This window comes from Strix aluco, chromosome 2, assembly GCF_031877795.1.
Source record: "Strix aluco isolate bStrAlu1 chromosome 2, bStrAlu1.hap1, whole genome shotgun sequence".
NCBI classification, from domain to species: domain Eukaryota; kingdom Metazoa; phylum Chordata; class Aves; order Strigiformes; family Strigidae; genus Strix; species Strix aluco.
In genome coordinates this window covers 110,526,971-110,545,470 of record NC_133932.1, presented here as the reverse complement: position 1 = coordinate 110,545,470, position 18,500 = coordinate 110,526,971, and the positions used below count along the sequence as shown (strand labels likewise).

General features: G+C 38.9%; 1 protein-coding gene across 1 annotated transcript in view; it reads right to left on the bottom strand.

The window, feature by feature from the left end:
* The window catches only part of TRPC4 (transient receptor potential cation channel subfamily C member 4), a 162,234-nt gene that overhangs the window by 35,904 nt on the left and 107,830 nt on the right, over positions 1 to 18,500 (bottom strand). The window contains exon 5 of the mRNA XM_074815805.1: positions 6,961 to 7,297. Within this exon, the coding sequence (XP_074671906.1) occupies positions 6,961 to 7,297 (337 nt within the window). The remainder of the gene's footprint in view (positions 1 to 6,960; positions 7,298 to 18,500) is intronic.

Genomic DNA, 18,500 nt, shown 5'->3' with positions numbered 1-18,500 from the left:
ATACTGAGATTCTAAACTTTATTTGGGAGCTCAGTCCCATGAAAGGGTTTAGTCATTGAAATATTCTGTGATTCAATGTCTAAATTAAGTACACAGTACTGAGTAAAATTCACCATGCAAGAGACAACTGAATTCATGCAATTCCCCATAAATCGCATTTTATGCTCACTTGGAGTTTCAAGCACGTAGCTGAGGTCCACAGCCTATGAACACTGAGTGCTAAGACAGCCTGGACAAGAAGAACAGCAGGAACTGGAAAGAGGAATGAATCTCAAACACTACGTCTCACCAGCACTTAGAAGCCTATCTCAGGGCTTCAGTTAAGTATCTACATGAGACTGAGTTGCAGTATCCAAAACAACTTCCTCTCCTGAAATGTTTAAACTATATCCCCCAAGAGTAGTGTGAATGTTTGGCACTGCAGCTTTATGGCTAAAATTCTTGCACAGGGAACAGGAAACTGGAAACCTGTCTTTTCTCAGACTGAGGGAAGACTGAACCTCTATCCCAGGAGAGTACTAAGGGCAGGAATAACAGTGCAGGGGTCAAATATTCACCACTCCTGCTAAAAAAGGAAGAAAGGGAAACTTAAGGAGAGAGAATTAAAGAAGACAAAAAACTCAATAGGTGTCTTTTGCCTCATTTCTAAGGGACTCTACTGGGAAGCAAAGGCATCAAAGCTAGGCTTTGCACACCCACTGCAGGCCTTTTCTGTTTATCCTCAAGACTGTAATGTTAAAATGTGAAATATTTGGATGCTAGAGGAGCAAGCACAATGCTACTCAATTGAAAACAGAACTGAAGTCCAAAGAGTATCTCAGGATCCTGCTAAAACCTGCTTCCTTCAGCAAAATATTGTGATTGCAAGAAAACATCTCATTGCATTGCACTTGTCTTTATATGATTATTTTATGTTATCCTGTAAAAGCAGAGTCCTTGTTTGCAGTTCTAAGGCACTGCCTGTGGGAGGGAAGTTTTCCATAGTTAATAAAAGTGTATGTAAAATGAACATTCAGACAGTCATTGTTAAGGAAGGGAACTCCTATTTAAACACTGAAAAAGGCCAGTAACGATAGGCAGATTACTGTTCCATCTAGCCTAAACTGCAGCTAATCCTGAATGCTTAGGGAAAGGATTTGAAGAAAGGATAAAGTAAGAGCTTCCAGGTTTGCTAAGTTCAGGGGTATCCTTGTCCAGAGATCAGATCTCTGTCACTGTGACTAGGAGCCACTGATTAACTCTGGTAGTGACACTATGGATGGGTTTCATGAACCAAAGCAGTCTGTAGCTCCATTTTAAATTGAGACACATTTACAAAGGCTTTTCAAATTTCGGATAGATTTTTTACTAGAATATCAAAAAATACATATGGCTACCTATATTTAACTGGAGGTTATGGCACCACTGAAAGTGTTTTCCCAAAGAAAAAGTCTCCTGACTTTTTTTATCATAATCAAAACAAGACATTTTTCTTGGGCCTTGGTTTTGGAAATGGCAAGACCATTCTAGAGTAAATCTTAAACACAAAAAGACATATATCAGCCAACACCAATAAAAAACAAAGAATAAAATAAAATCATCTACACAGAAAAATGTTCATGTTAAATATTTGAAACCTGTTAAACCTACAAGTAACTAAGTAAAAGGTTCTATTACGGCAAGATTCATGCAGTCCTGACACAAAGTAGCTTTCCTGATGTTTAAATAAATAATTTCATTAGTGTGTCCAGTTTTGGGATCCCCAATAAAAAAGAGATGTACTGACTGAAGTGAACCTAGTAGAAGGCCTTCAAGATGACTGGGCGCTGGACCATGTGATGTACAAGAAGAGGCTGAGGGAGCTGAGCTTGTTCAGCCTAGAGAAGAGAACACTAATGGGCTGATATTACTGCTGTCATCTACTAATGAAATTGCTACTTATGAATAACTGGAGCCAGACTTGTCCTAGAGGTGCACATTGGAAGGACAAGAGGTAATGGTTGCATGTTGTGGCACACAATATTCCAACTGATACTAGTGGCTAGAGACAGGCATGGTTTGCTGAGAGAGGCAGTAGAATATCCATCCCTGGAGAAATTCAAGATTTGACTGGACAAGAACCTGAACAATCTGATCTATCTTTGCAGTTAGCCTGTGTCGATCAGTAATTTGGACTAAATGGCCTTGAGTGGTCATTATGTGCATTATCCTTCTTTCTGACTGAAGTTGTGTTCCAGCTTTGTCTGCGATTATTTTCTTCTTCTGAACTTTATTTGTCGCTACTGGTTATTTACTGTTTCATCTTGCTGGTTATATTATCCTTTATATCTGCTTCCTGGACCATGTCAATTTGTACTAACTGTTCAATTTTTTACACAACACTTTCTTGACAAAATTCAGAAGATGATGCACAGTGTACTTGCCACCTCTATGATCACTTCATCTTAAGTGTCTTGCTATGCCGTTGGTTTGGATGTACATTGTGCTAAGTACTGACAAGACTGTACACTCCCATACATCCCACCAGCAGTTTGCTGACCACAAATGTGTGCTGTTTGCACAGTTCCCAAACATCCACATTCTCTATAGATTCACGTACTCCAATAGCATAAACCACTCTGACAGAAAGGATGGGGAACACATTGTTAAAGAGATCCACTAAGGCTGCATTCCTGCTCCAGGCTGTATTCTCAACAACAAAATTACGATGAACATTTAAAGATGCCCATAAAAGAGCAAAAAACTCATCAAAACATATTTGCCTAAAAAATGTTCTTATTGCTGCAGCCACCACGAACAACTGGCAGGGAGCTTTTTAACCACATCTACCAAGCACTGAGTTTGTCTCGTTGTTGGCTTTCTCCTCTGAATTTTGTAGCATTCCCTAGTGAGCCAAATGCCCACTGTGAGGACATTTAGCATGGTCACTGATAGGTTTGAGGGTAGGGGTAAGGGCAGAAGAACAGGTATGACAAGTCTATAGGGATCAATATGATCTTTATGTGAGCTGCAGTCAAGACACACAGAGGATGAGGCTGGGTCTTATTTGATTTCCCTTTGCATGACTTGTTATCATGCTCAGAGGCCACTCAGCAACTGGATGGGGAATTTGATGATCACTTTTTCTGCAAGATGGGGTTCTTGTTTTTCCTGTCCTTTTTTCAGTGGTGATGGATTCTCAAGTATAGGAAACAGGCCTACGTTTCTGTAGTTTGAAGCATATGGCATGCTTGGGAGATCAGAGTCAAGAGCAAATCAGAACAAAATTAATTTTCCTTACCAGCAAAAGCTTGTTTCTTATTTGTTTAAATGTAAGGGCAGGAGACTCTGACTCTTCCTGCTGAGAGTTTTTTCCACAAATGCTTCTTAAAGCTGTAACATTAGCCTTAGTATACTGACTTACTATTCCATGGATCAACACCACATACTGTAACACCACTTGTGTAATCACCTAATCATGCACAAGACAAAATTAATGCAGAAGTTTCCTTAAGAGACTTTAAAAATGTAAAATCAATAGTCTCCATGGAAATGTAGCCCAATACAGGTTTTTCCTCTGAGCTTCCTACTCTAGTTACACTTTTAGTACATGCTAATTATGCACATTCAGTCTTCTAGTACATAGTAGTAGGTAAATGCTAATTCCTGGAGAGCTTAGATCATTATGGATAATCTTGAAACTTTTTAAGTTCTGTGAAATATATGTATGCTGAAATTGATGTCGATGAGAAGACTGTGATGTAGAGCACCTCTTCCTCTCTTCATTTTAAGGGAGGTAGCTATTAAAATGCAAACTACAAGCAACCTACTATAATTAAGAGAAGGACAAACAAAGAATTCTATTGTTTAAAATGTTAAGAATTTTGACATGCTGTAGCTACTCCAGGATAATCTTTGCTTTGGGAAAAGGTTTTACTTGGTCATGTTTCCAATTTGAGAGAAAAACTATAACCCTAGAGCAACATTAGTTTTGTCTCAGATGTCAACATTTTTTGTCTACATCCAGAAAATGCAAAGATGTACCTCAGATTTAAGCTCCCTTGTGTAATTCAACAGTTCTGCATTTACTCTTTTTAAGGATACTGCATAACTGTATAGTTTAAAGAGATGACAGATGAACTTGTGGCCTGGTAACTAACCTTAGATAAGGAGTTAATAAAACTATTTAGATTATTAAAAGATGACTAGATCATAGTTTGTATGTATGTGAATATGAAAGCAACAGGTTTTGGCTGAGATTCCTTCCTTTAAAACAAACAAACAAACAAAAAGATGAAATAGACACATTAATCACATGCTGTCACTGAAGTGTCCTGTGGAGACGTGTGTCTGTCTCCTTCAATGATGGGGGGAACTTAGGTACCTAATGAATTGCCTGAGATTACAATGGCTGAATCTGGAGCCTTATTATTTGGGTGGGCTAAGGCACTGCAGCAACCAAAGTCTGAAAACTGAACCCAGCAAATGCGAAACTGGAACTACAGGAAACCACTAGTTAGAAACTGCTAGAGATCAGTGTGTAAAATACATCATTTTAGGTGCAAGAGATTTTGGAAGGCACAGTTTTTCTGAATATTACAGTCTAGATTAACCACAAGCTATTTGACGACATGGTATCTGCTACTGATCTTTACTCATGCTCATGAATATTTGTTTATGCAAGCAGTTCCCTTGACTTGACCTGTACTGCTTGCAGAGGAAGGGCTTATTCAGTACAGGCAGTACTGGCATAATCTGGCCATATGAGTCTATACTGCAAATATTAATGCTGCTTTTAGAAATGATAGTCATCTTGACAGTCATAATTCTCAGGGTTAATGGCTTCTTCAAACAAGTGCTTTGGGATGCTGAGTTACTAAACCCTTTCCTAAGTAAACAGCAGTGTCAGAGGTTGAGGGCAATGGAGGTTCTTCCTCTTCTCACCGCATGTTTTCTGGAGAAGAGATAAGTCACCAAGGTTTTAGAACTGCCTTTAGCTGAAACTAGCCCTTGCCCTTCTCAAATTGTGTCTTTTTCTCTGGGCTCTAATTTCTTTCTTTAAAAAGACAGGTTAAAACCCACTTTGGCATGTCAAGGTCTATGTGCCAGCTATGCATTTGTTCTTATTATCCTTCAGACTCAGGATACCGTGAAAGTTGGACAGATACTGACCAACTGCTATTTTGAAAGGTTGGACAGAAAAGGTACTATCTCTTCTGGGCATGGAACAGCACAGAAGAGCCCCCTGCTCCTCCTCAGCATTGTAGCATTTATTTCTAAGGAAGTAATGTATCAAACTAATGATTTTTTATATTGGTTTCTTATTTCTTGATGGTATAAAACTGGGAAAGTTTACTGGAGGAAATTTTGGTTTTAATATTTAAATGTCAATCTCAGTCACAGAAGTTAGTCTGACTTGTCTGTGGGATATGTCATTCCAAGCAGCCTGCCAGATTGATTAATTCCTTTGCAATTATACTAGATACTGGCTTTTTTAATGTTAGTAGCAATTTTTACCCAGTGAAGGCCAACACAACTTACAGTGAAGGCTGGTGGTAAGGATTGTTTTATGCTGTGCTATCATGGGGGACATCTCAGAAAGCAGTTCATCTGTGGAAGGCAGGTCCTTCTGAGAGGTTCCCAACAATTAAGTGTATACAGGGTTTCCAGTCATGCATGCTTGTTTTCTTAAGTAAAAGAGATGTAGCCCTGCTTCTTGCAGTGCTCTACCAAGGAACACAGAGGAAAAGCCACAGATTCATTCTCCTTTGGAATATCAGGCACTGCCAATTAGTGTATTACAAATTCAACACTGCATTGTAAATTATAAATGATCAATGATGCCAAAAGCCTTGTCAGTTTGGTTGCTCTTAAAAAAGCCAGGTGTTTGAGAAAAGTTGCAAAAGTGAAGAGAAACAGCATCTTAATGGGAAGCTCTGTGAGAGGTAACAATACCAAAACCCCACGAAAACATTTCAGAAAATTTTGTGCATGAACTTGTCTATGTGATGACAATTTAGAAGAAGATATCAAACTTAAATTCTTGCTGTTAAGACTACTAAGTCCCTCCTACAATTTCATTCCAGTCAAGACCAAGTATATTTGGCCTGACCTCATCCAACTTGTGTTCGTTCCTAAAACAAGAATCAGGGAAAAGACCATGGCACACCGAGAGAGACATCACCTAGTAGGGTAGACACACATAGGTAGGGAGGACCTACAATAATCCAATCTGATAGGACTGAGCAATTACACAGGAAGACAATTAAGGCCAACATGGCCCACAAAAAGTAGGCTTTCAATAATCCGAGACCAAAATTTTTATTTTAAACTATCAGGACAGAATGGTAATCTTTGTCCCCATTTTAAAAATGCTAGGGGATTTTCTTATTTCTTCTGATAAAATATTTTGTTTGAAGTTGATTGAGAAGTTCTCATCAATGGTTTTGCACAGAAAAAATACTCTGCATGCATATTTTAATGAAAATACTCACTTGAAACGGTGATCATCACTATCTGCAATAGGTAGGTCTGTCATATTAGAAAGAAGCATACTTGAGGTAACTAAGGTCCAGAAATGACGCTATGCCTCATTCTAATACAAGAAAAAGAATTATCATGGTAAAGGGGTCGTTTTTTTAAAAGTAGACTCAGAAGACACTCAGAAGAATCAGAAGAATTTCTGGTCTGGAGAAAATAGATATTAAAAAGAATATCAATATGTATGTTTCAGGGCACTGATTAATCACAGGAAAGAACCCCCAATATCTTTTGTTTTCCCTCACTGTAGTATATCAGGTGGTGACACTTTGGATTTTTAAACTCTTCCCAAGTTGTCTACTACTCTTGCTAGGTATTGGAGGAGATGGACCGTTTGCCTGTTTTGATAAGTCAATAATTCATGACAGAACTCTCTACTGTATCTTCCTCCCTCAGGAATGCTTGGCAAAACCACAGGGGTCAAAACACTTTTCACTGTATTTTCTTTAGTAATACATTTACCCAGGACCCACGGTAATATCATCCACTCGACGATGGTTGGTGGCGGTCCCTGCATGCTCAAGTATGACCTGTCAATGTGCTGAGAGGCAAGCAACAGTAGGAACAGAAAAGTCAAGTAGGATGCAGTATGGCAGATAAATTTGATAAATGGCTTTCTGATGAACAGCCCTAATGGGCTTTTGGGAGCTATCAGGTAGCACACAGAGAAGAGCGGGAAAAGGAGTCCTATCACAACACATGTCAACATCTTCACAGCCCAGTGTCGCCTCCTCCATCCAGGGAACTCATCGTACCAGCGGGATGCAAGCAGCTGCTGGCAGTTGGGCTGGGCAACAAACTATAAAGAGAAGAAGAAAGGAAAATGATTAGTTCCTTGTTAGCTCTGTGAAGTTATTTCCATGCCATGTATGTTATGATAAGTAACTTTTGGGTAGAGATTAAAAAAAAATAAAATCCACAGCCTGTGCAAGCCCACTCATACTGATAATACTAGTAAGACAGGGCTGGGTCAGCCTGCCCTTCCTTCAATGCAAAAAGTATAGTACAAAGCCATCAAAATTCACTTTTCACAATAAAGCTTGACTTCCCTGTCAGTTGAATACACAAGGAGCTAACAGACTGTAAAACACATGTACCTCAAAAGCTGATTTCAAACTGAAAAACAAATTCACAAATACTTCCATTATTCAACCAGCAACATTTGTGGAGAATCCACAGAACACGAGTAGAAGTCACTATGAAAATGAAAAGCACAACTGAGATCTGTAAACAGTGAAACTAAATTCCACATCCATGAATAAACTATTGTCAGTATCTTCCCTGCTAATTCTCAAAAAATCAGGCTTACATGCTTTTATACTGACAAAACTCTTACAAATACATTACATAACACTTGCACAATACAAACCAAGCATTAGCATTTCCCAGTGTTTCACTAATCCTTGTCAAGATATACTCCTAACCTGTATAATATTTTATGGTCTGTCTGTTCTCCATGATGGGATTTCAGTTTTTAAAATATGACCCTTAAGATTGAATGTCACCAAAAAAACCCCAAACCCAGGAAATATTTAATATTTTTCAGATAGCTTTTCAAAGAAGCTTTAAGTATATTCCAGGGTTTTATGTCATATTTTTATCTGATCACCAGTTCCTATTTTCCCTAATGCTTACTTTCATAAAGGGGACATAGAGTAGCAGCATGCTAGACTTGACATAAGAGATATAGAACAGAAGCAACATATGCATCGAAGAGAGCCAGAGCTGTTGCATTTTGTTTAAAAAAAGGAAAAGAAAGAAAATAAGCATTTTCCTTATGTTACTGTGGTGGCTTGACCTTGGCTGGATGCCAGGTGCTGCTCTATCACTCCCCCTCCTCAGCTGTACAGGGGAGACAAAATATAATGAAAGGCTCGTGGGTCAAGATACAGACAGGGAGATCACTCAGCAATTACTATCATGGGCAAAACAGACTTGACTTGGGGAAAATTAATTTAATTTATTGCCAATAAAATCAGACTACAGTAATAAGAAATAAACCCAAATCTTAAAACACCTTCCCCCCACCTCTCCCTTCTTCCCAGGCTCAGCTTCACTCCTGATTACTCTACCTCCTCCCCCCAAGCAGCAGAGGGGGATAGGGAATGGGGGTTGTGGTCAATTCATCACACGTTGTCTCTGCTGCTCCTTCCTCCTCAGCTGGAGGACTCCTCACACTCTTCCCCTGTTCCAGTGTGGGGTCGCTCTCATGGGAGACAGCCATCCATGAACTTCTCCAACATGAGTCCTTCCCACAGGCTGCAGCTCTTCACAAAATGTTCCAGCGTGGGTCCCTTCCACAGGGTTCAGTCCTTCAGGAACAGACTGCTCCAGCGTGGGTCCCCCACAGGGTCACAAGTTCTGACAGCAAACCTGCTCCAGTGTGGGCTCCTGTCTCCATTGTGGGGTCTCCATGGGGTCACAACCTCCTTCAGGCATCCATCTGCTCCACTGTGGACCTCTGTGGGCTGCAGGGGCACAGCCTGCCTCACCATGGGCTGCACCAGGGGCTGCAGGGGAATCTCTGCTCTGGCACCTGGAGCACCTCCTCCCCCTCCTTCTTCACTGACCTCTGTGTCTGCAGAGTTGTTCCTCTCACATATTCTCACTCCTCTCTCCAGCTGCTGTTGCTGCTGTGCATCTTTTTTTCCTCTTCTTAAGTATATCACTGAGGCACTATGACTATCACTGATGGGCTCAGCCTTGGCCAGCAGCAGGTCCATCATGTAGCTGGCTGGCACTGGCTCTATGATACATGGGGGAAGCTTCTAGCAGCTTCTCACAGAGCCACCCCTGTAGCCCCACCACCACCAAAACCTTGCCACGCAAACACAATACAGTTACACACATCCAGTGGATTAAATAATTAGCAGAAACTTCACCTTATTAAATAATAAAATTGTTAACTTACACAAAATAATTTCAGATTTGAATTCTCATCAAATGCACCTATTTTGGGATTTTACATTATTTTGATAATACTTACAACCACAGAAGCCATGTTCCTTTGGGGAGGAATAATAGGTAACTTCTCAGTTTCTGAAATCACTGGGATTACTACTGGTAGAAAATGCTCTTTAGTTTGAAATGAAACAAGAGTCAGCATGCATCTTTTTATATATGTCTGGATCTTGTCAGAAATGTTAACCTGAGCCAAGTTCAAACCTGGTGTATGTTAATGAAATGCCAGTGTCTTTAGCAGAGACATATTTGCCTACCAGACACCAACACTGGAGCTGCCTCTGACTGTTGTGAAAAACAAGAAAATTTACTCATACCATAAGCATCTTGAAAATAGCCTTAAAGAAGAGTAACAGAGTGTTCTCTTCCATTAGGAAAAATGCATTCACAAGGTTTCAGAGTGTCTGTTTCAAGATACAAATGTCTGGAATAATACTGCATGCAGTCAGAGCAGATGGTTTCAAAGTTATGTTTTTGCCAAGTTATTAACGGGGGTCTCCCTACAAAATTTTTCACCTCAGTTTGCTTGGGTAGGTACAGATTAGTGCTTTGCTTGACTAGTGAAAAAGTATGACTCGTGGACTAATTCCTGAGTAAAATATTTGGGGGTTTTTTTGCCCCGGAGTGTGCCAGATCGGTGTTTGTTTCCCTTTCTTCACAATATCTTCCCATTACATGTCCTCTCACCTAAAAGTAATCAGTTCCTAAGTCTGGCCTGTGTTCCTTTTCGCAACACCTTTGGGCTGCCCTCATTGTGTTGGGGACCCAGGTGAAGGAACAACTTCCAGTGGCTAGCAAAGGAATGAATCTCCCTAGATGTAATGTTGAGGAAATTAAGGAAAAGGGGTTTTTCCGATGTCCACCAAGTATTGGGCTGCCCTGGGGCTGGGTAGACCAGAACTGATGCAGAGGTACCTCATGCCATGAGGAAATGGTTGCTGACTGCACCATCTGAAGAGTGTTCCACACTGGGTGGGCAGTAGCTGCTTAGTTCTAATCTTTAAACAGATTAATATGCAAAACTTTCAATGTTAATACTGAAAGCATTTCTGAGCAGGCTTGAAAAAATGTTTATTGTCTCCTAATATCCATATTAGATTTTCTCATGTTGTGACTATATTGCTAAGGTATGATGTGTTAAAGACAAGGATTGCTTTTGGAGGCACAGTAAGCTTTTCAGTAAGTGCAGAAAATTTTCAAATCCCAGATACTGAAGAGTCAATTTTTTAAATCATAATTTTTAAAGAAGTTAGCTCTCACACTTTTCTATAAATTATGACTGTGAAAGGACAGGTTTAGCACTGGTTGGATTCTTCTGACTACAACAGAAAACTAACATATAGTTGACATGGCTAGAGTTAAGGGGAGCACCATGGGTAATGTACTTTAAATGACTAACTAGACATAAAACACATAAGAAACAACTAATAGTGTAATATGGAGCACGTATATAAAATACCGTGTCAGCATTTTAAGAACTGCATGAATAGGGAAGCAGTTCTAGTAGTGCAGGCAAAGGTCTATAACAGAAACCACAACGCAGTGCCTACAGATGATATACTGCATTTCTGAGAGGCCCAGATATCCAGTTTCATACTGTCATTTTTATCTAACAACACTGTTGGCAAGGTTAGTTAATGATGTCCTGAAGCAACAAAAATATCTGTCTCTTCACTGTAGCCTTTTCTTTATGGTTCTGAGCTCCACTGACCACATAACATACACTATGAACCATTCCAAAGTGTCTTCAGACAACTGGAAAATTACTCTAAATCTCTTGCTGACACTTCTTTTATAGTTATGCTTTTCTGCTTCATTTATTAAGGAATTGTATGACATTATTAAAAATGTCCAAATTACTTTTCACAAATTTGACTACTTGCTCCATTTTTGTGGTTGAGAGATTGTCATCATATGCTGTGAAATATGTTCAGCAGTGGTATTTAATTTATTAAATTAGCTGAATAATGAAGGAAGTTCTTGCATGGGGAACAACTGGGGTACCCTGATGGAAGAAAACTACTCAATGGTGAATGCTACAGTCTTGCTCCTCAGCTGCCCAGAGAAGGGGAGCTTGTTACTGCACACTGCATCTCCTTTCTTGTCCTTGAGGACATGTTTCCTCCAGACAAAATGAGGAGAAGATGTGTACCCACATCTTGTCTTCATATTTAATAAGTAAGTATTTGAGCCCATATAGGAACTGGGGGCAGGGAAGTCTTCCTGGGACCCACAGTGTAAATGGTGCCTGTATAGGCTGTCTCAGAGACATTACTCATAGGTCACATATATATCTGTGACTAATATATTTTATTACTGGTCCTGAATTCTTATTTACACTTGACTTTCTGATTTATCCACTAAAAAGCCCTTCTCTACAGAAAAAAAGAAAAAGTCTTCATGGCAAAATTCTCTAGTCAAATGAGATTTATACTCTACTATAAACCCTTCTATTAGAACAATAGAATTGGATGGAAAAAAGACATGCTCCAAGCCATAAGACACTTCCTGTATAAATGGATAGGATCGCATCTAAGATGATCACATAGTAAAGCTAAGTAGATATCTAAGTCCTCTGCTAAACTGGCAACTAAAAAAATGATTTTTAAAAAATATTTTACACAAATATTTTATGATTGGCAGAAATAGAAATACTCTGTGATATTAATTTGCCAGATCTGCATTTCCTATGTCAAAATATTTTCACTGTAGTATATTTTTTCTTCCTTAATTGGAGATATTACATCCTGAAGTATTCAAAGTATCTGTTGTACTGTCAGTATTGTGTTGTATGGTATTTGACTTTGACATTGTCTCCATATAATTAGCAATCATCAAGTTTATATTTTCACATTACAGTGGCTTCCAATAGCTTCCAGCAGTTTGTAATTATGCAAGGGATTTTGCTATAATGGTTATTCCTGGTTGTACATCTTTAGCTCCTTCATAGAGTCTGCCCATCTGAAAATGTTATGCTATTCATTCTCCTAGTTGTCATGCTGGGAATTGGCTCTTCCTCGAGACTGGTGAAAATCAAAAATTATTCACAGTGCCAGCAAAAATAATCTGGTATAAATAATAGCAGCCTGATTCTAGTGATATCCAAGCATATACATAGCCCAGAATTTCATTTTCACTGCTGATAAAATCTGATATTTAGATTTGTTACAATACCTATCCTTCAGTCAATGGAAATGATGAAGAAATAACACAAGTGGTACTATGAACTATATAGTCTTTCTAGAAATAATACTTCTATAAAAATAATTATTTTTATAAATAATATATAATCAGAATATCGTCAGTTCTTAACTGTAGCACAATATTACCTTTAAGTATTTATTTCATTGTATGAGGAAATATGCAGATATCAAAAAACCCACTTGTAATAGAGTGCTCATTTTTACACTTACAAAGCAGTCTAACAAAATCTGAGGCCCAAATTAAATTCTCATTCTGGATCAGTAGATGGTTAGTATATGTTACATAGAAAAAGAATGTGATTTGTCATCTAGAAATGAAAGGTGTCAAAGGAAAGTGATTTCCTTTTTGACTTATGTACAAGTGAGTTATGCTGTAACACAAAGAACTATCCCTGACACCATATTCTAACAGACGAATGTTGAAGATCTTTTTGGGGGGAGGAAGCAAAAGAAAATGGTTATCATAAACTTTCTTAGTAAAACTTTTTTAAAGTCACGGCCAGATTCTCTGTTGTGCTGGTTTGTACTGCCTTACAGTCAAGCTGGTAGGAAATGTTAGCTCTGACGTCTGCTGCTTTGTCACATACATTCTCCAATGAACGTGCCGCAGTTCAGTAAGAATTAAACCCAATTACTTTTTCTTTCTCTAGAACATTTTACTTTTCATATTTTACATATTTTCGCAGATAGTTAATGAAAACCCAAGCTCTTCTAGTTATTTTAACTTCAAATTTAGATGTCAAAATTCTCTATCTACTGGTTGTGAAAAGTGTATTTGCTTGGCACTAATGACAGATTCAAGTCCCAACCTCATTAAGTAAATTTGTTAGATTGTTTCTCCCTCTAGAGACATCACTGCATACTCTTTTCTATATCTTCCCCCAAAGATTACATTTCTGGATTTCTGCACTTACTCTGTGAGGACTGGTTCGTTAAGACAAATAACATTTAATTGCAATTTAAACGCTTTAATGTTATTGACTGGATCAGCACTAGATGTTCCTTTCTAAAAGCTAGAGACCACGTTCTGGACTCCTTTGGGTACAGTTATACTGTCTGTTTTCTGTCTTAGGCCAGAAGCCCTGTTTCCTCTGCCAATTACCGTGAATCTTCTCATGTCTATCCCATCTATGTCTAGTGCCAACTGGACCAGACTATCATTATGATCATGATTCTGGCTGGACCCAAACTCCTGGGTAAAATTTTCCTCAGCTCTGCCTGCAGCTGTGTCATTAAGGAAACTAGCCAGCTCACTTGGGATCAGAGCACCAGAGCACGCTAGCTTGTATATCATCAGGGCAACCTGCTTCAGATCAGGTCCCTATAGCAAAACAAATTCACAGCATAGTTGCCTTCATCATAAAATCCAGAGTTTACACTGCTCTCACCAAGAATAGAATAAAATGCTAGGGTTTTTTATTGTAATTATCCTATTGTTTAACTTCAAATATGAGGAGGAATAAACAAAGGAAAAGGAAAACATAAAAGTGAAGACTGAAATGCTTCGTTAAAAGGATTAATGAATATTATACAAACAATGACATTGCAGTTTTTAACATTTTAAATTTCCTTTGTGCTGCATCAACACAACCAGAAAGTCTTCATTTGATTCATTGCTCCTTCTCAGTAAAATGAATCAGCACAGAGAAAACTATTAAATATCTATTAAATAAGTCAAGACTTATCTATAATTGCAGTGGTTCTGATTAATTGCTTAGACAAGGCAACGGCAGCTGAAACTAGAATGCAGTCCTTAGGAACCAGCTGTGCCTGACTAGCCTTGTTAGACTTCCCAATGTTAAAGAAAAGTGAATCAGTTGTTGGGCTTTGGGATGAGTCTGTAAAATAGCTCCGAACTTCAGAACTGGGATGCTGGTATAATACTTCTTGTTGCCATTCTGGGCAGGTGTTAAACTCACCACAATTCAAAACATTTTTTGTAGGGAAAACCAATTATAAACCCCCTGTAAATATCTGCAGAGATAATACAATATGAACTTCCTTCTTTTACATTGGATCCCTGTTTTTACACACCTAGCTGGTGTATATCCAACAAAAAAGACAACTGATTTATATGCAAAGTCCTACACTTGTGACAGAATAACCCTGTGCAACAGTACAGGCTGGAATTCCCTGCCTAGGGAGTAGCTTTGCAGAAAAGACCTGGGGACACTGGTAAGCAAGAAGCTGAAATATGACTGGGTCCATGCAGGGCAAAAGTATAGCCTGAGCTGCAGTAGCTGAAGCATAGCCAGCATGTCAAATAGGGTAATAATTCCCCTCTCTTTGGCACTTGTGAGACTACATGTGGAGTGCTGTGTCGTGTTTTGGATCCCTCACTACAACAGAGACATAAGCAAACTGAAGCGAGTCCAACAGGGCATCTCCAAAAGGTTACGGGGCTGGCTCCCATGATGTACAGGGACAGAACGGAGCTGGGTGTGCTCAGCCTCAAAGAGAAGAATCATGGTGGGAACTCACTTGCTGTCTTACACAAATGAAAGGGAGGTTATGGATAGAAGTAGGCTTTTCTCAGGAGCACAGTGAAAGGATGAGGATGATCATAAACTGCATCAAGGGAAATTCTAGTTTGATCTAAGGAAAATATTCTTCCCTATGACAGTAGTTAAGCACTGGCACAGGTTGTCCAAGGAAGATGTGGAATCTCCATCCTTGTAAATATTCAAAACTTGGCTGGGCAAGTTCCTTAGCAACCTGATTTATCATCAGTGTTAGCCTGGCTTTGACCAGGAGGCTGGATCTTGAGAGGTATCTTTCAACTAAGTATTTTTATGATCCTACAAACTTACTGCATTAAGACAAGTAATGTTTTCTAGGGCAACAAAATTCTTAGAAAGTCATAGCAATTGTGTTTACAGGTTTGAATTTATTTATTTAGGTTTGAATTACTTTTCTAGGAATACAAGGTATTACTAAGATCTTTTTCACTATTGGTTATTCCCTTTGAAAAGAGGCAGAGCCTGTCTCTCTCATATGATTGAACCATATTATTCCCAAACAATACATAAAATCATTTCAACTGTTCCAAACACTTGTGCTGTAATAATCTGTGCATCATATGTATGGAAAGAGACATAATAGTCAAAATATTGGCTTAAGTATCTGTCATTTCAATCCTATTATTCTCAAAGCAGTCTTCAGATACCTCTCACACCATTTGCTGTATGCACCAATAGTTTCTACAAAATAAATTAACTGGTAAGAGAATAGAAATAGTGACTGACCATTCTCCCAGTATTCATTCTAACACTGAATAAATTGAGATGATAAACACATTTTGTTTATAATCTCAAAAGTCCAAGGTCATTTTAGGAGACTAAAATCAATATATATTCTAAGTAACTTCATGTATTAACACAGGTAGAAATCACATGCACTGTTCATAGTGTACAGTTCATGTAAATCATGCTACCAACTCAAACTGATTTGGAAACAAATAGCCACTTGTATAGTCTGTTGTCAGCTCCAGGGGCTGTAAAAAGAAAAAAACCCCACACCTCTGGACCAGTGAGCAATTACCAGCAGCATGCTTCTTGCAACCAAGCTTGTTTTGTCTCCTGTATTGGTAAGGCTTCTAAGCATAACTGGTCAGCCAGAAGGGGTTAGAATTTAAGTTAGTTACAATCCCACTGTATGACAATCAATGAGTTCCCTCACATCCAGCTCATTGTACCACTTTGTCTACTTTTGTAGCTGCCATGTCGCCAGAAGGAAAAGTTACAAATTAATAAACCAACCTTTCAAAATTCATGAGGGAGCTGCAAATATGTTGAAAGCAACTGAAGCACAGAACGCAGTGTGAGTTTAATTGGAGAAAAATTAGCTGAGTAAAGCTCTGAGTGAGGGAAGGGTAGGAAAGCGACTAGAAAAGCTAGATTCTTCCCCTAGGCAGTGTTCGCTCATCTGAGAATTTCTACTGGCATCACTGGAGACCACCCTGTTCCTCATTTGCTCAGATTGTTGCGGAGGCCAAAACAAGGTAGAGAGACATTCTTAGCTCTATTTTCTGTTTTTGAATGTCCTTTCAGATTTGGGCAGGGTATTGAGCTATTTGGAAGAAATCTGACTATAAATTTTTTTCTTCCTTCTTTTCTCCATTTTTCAGGCTCTTTGCCTGTGAAGAGAAACTTTCTTGTAGCATTATTTGATTTTTTCTGTAAAAACAATGGTAATCACCTTCCATTAGCACCAGGCAAATTTAGGTTTCACTCTGTTAGCTTAGTTTTACGAGGTGCCATCCTGCATCCCGATGTGAAAAATGGATATGAGCATAACTGTTCTTGACTCCAAGCTTATGCTGTTCCAGCCAAGTGATAAGAGAGCCAACAACAGTAATGTTGAACTCCAAGGTTTCCCACTTTCTTTAGAAGTGGCTGTTTATTATGTGAAGCTTGCGTGGAACTGAAGATGCCAAAGTTCCCCAAAAGCAGTGTGAATCCAGTTTTTGGAAAGCGTAACACTCATTTGAAGGTTGACTGAATACAGAATCAGAGGGATGAGGGAAAAATAAAAACAGGCTGATTATAAAGGCATTCAAACTAAATAAAGCAATAAACTGTACATTTTTCTCTTGAAAGTTCTCTATTAACATGTTGTAGGGAGGTCTGGCTTTGTAGTTTCATTAATGCTTAGGAACAGAATGTATATAGTCACTCAATCTGCTTTTCTTTCTCTTCAAATACTTTACCGTTTTGCATCTTTAAGTTCCTCTTGTTTAACTTGGCTGTGTGTCTATCTGAGAATGTTAAAGGCTGAGAAATCAGATTAATCATCCAGTTCCTGCATGAAGCCTAAGATGAAATGATAGGTCTTTGGCAATGATACTCAGTGAGCATTACTGTAAGACCATTTGCAGGAGAAATGCATGTGAGTCTGTAGCAGACGTATCAATTATATCAGTCAAGTGTGGCCTTCATGAACCTTCCTTGTGGCCTTCAGAAATGATGCTTTTCAATTTTTTCATTATCTGTACCTTTCTTCCCAGTTTCACCTTAAATGAATTCAGAGGCACTGCTCTTGAATGGCCAGTTGACAGCCACCATGTGCAGCTTCTGTGGTTTAAACACAGAATATGAATCTTGGAAAGAATTGCAGGGAGTATAATTTCTTGTTCGCAAGCCTTGCTCTCCAACAGCTCCTTTACACTTCAGAGTAGGTTGTGGTTGAAGAAAATGACCTTCTCTTGTAAACAGATATAAGAAATACTGTGCTTTCCCATAAAGGGAAAATACCTACAACAGTTGTTAATGAAATTCTATATACTCAGCATCTGCCAGCCTGGAGAAATAATGACAGTCCTTGGGTAATTCTTCCCCATTATGAAGCTCTGCTATTTGTGGCAAAACATTAGAGTCTGATATCTCAAATGAAAACCTGGAGCTACTCTCACTGTTCTCATACAGAGAGATGTCTGAACACTGCTTGTTTCTTTCATACTGAGGAACCAGAGCGATGAAGGAATCAATAAAGAGCCTTTTTTACTTGAGTTTTACATATGTGTCACTTTTAGGGGTGTTCAGGTTGCACCTACACTGAAGAAATCAAACAGCAACTGAGTCTGAGCGCTAGACCACAGTCATCCCCACTACTTACTTGCTCTTGCCTGGTTTCAGTTTTGACCCCTCCAGCTGGCTCTACGCCAACCAAATCTGCAACTTGCTGTAGCCTGTTTGCATGTAAAACTCTTAGCATCACTCGGTCTTATGGTCAGGCTATGGTCTGCTTTCATTCATCTCAAAGAACAGTTCCTCGCACAATATTTTACTGATTTATGTTATACGTTTCTGTGTTAGACTGGTGTTTCGAAAATTCATCGCA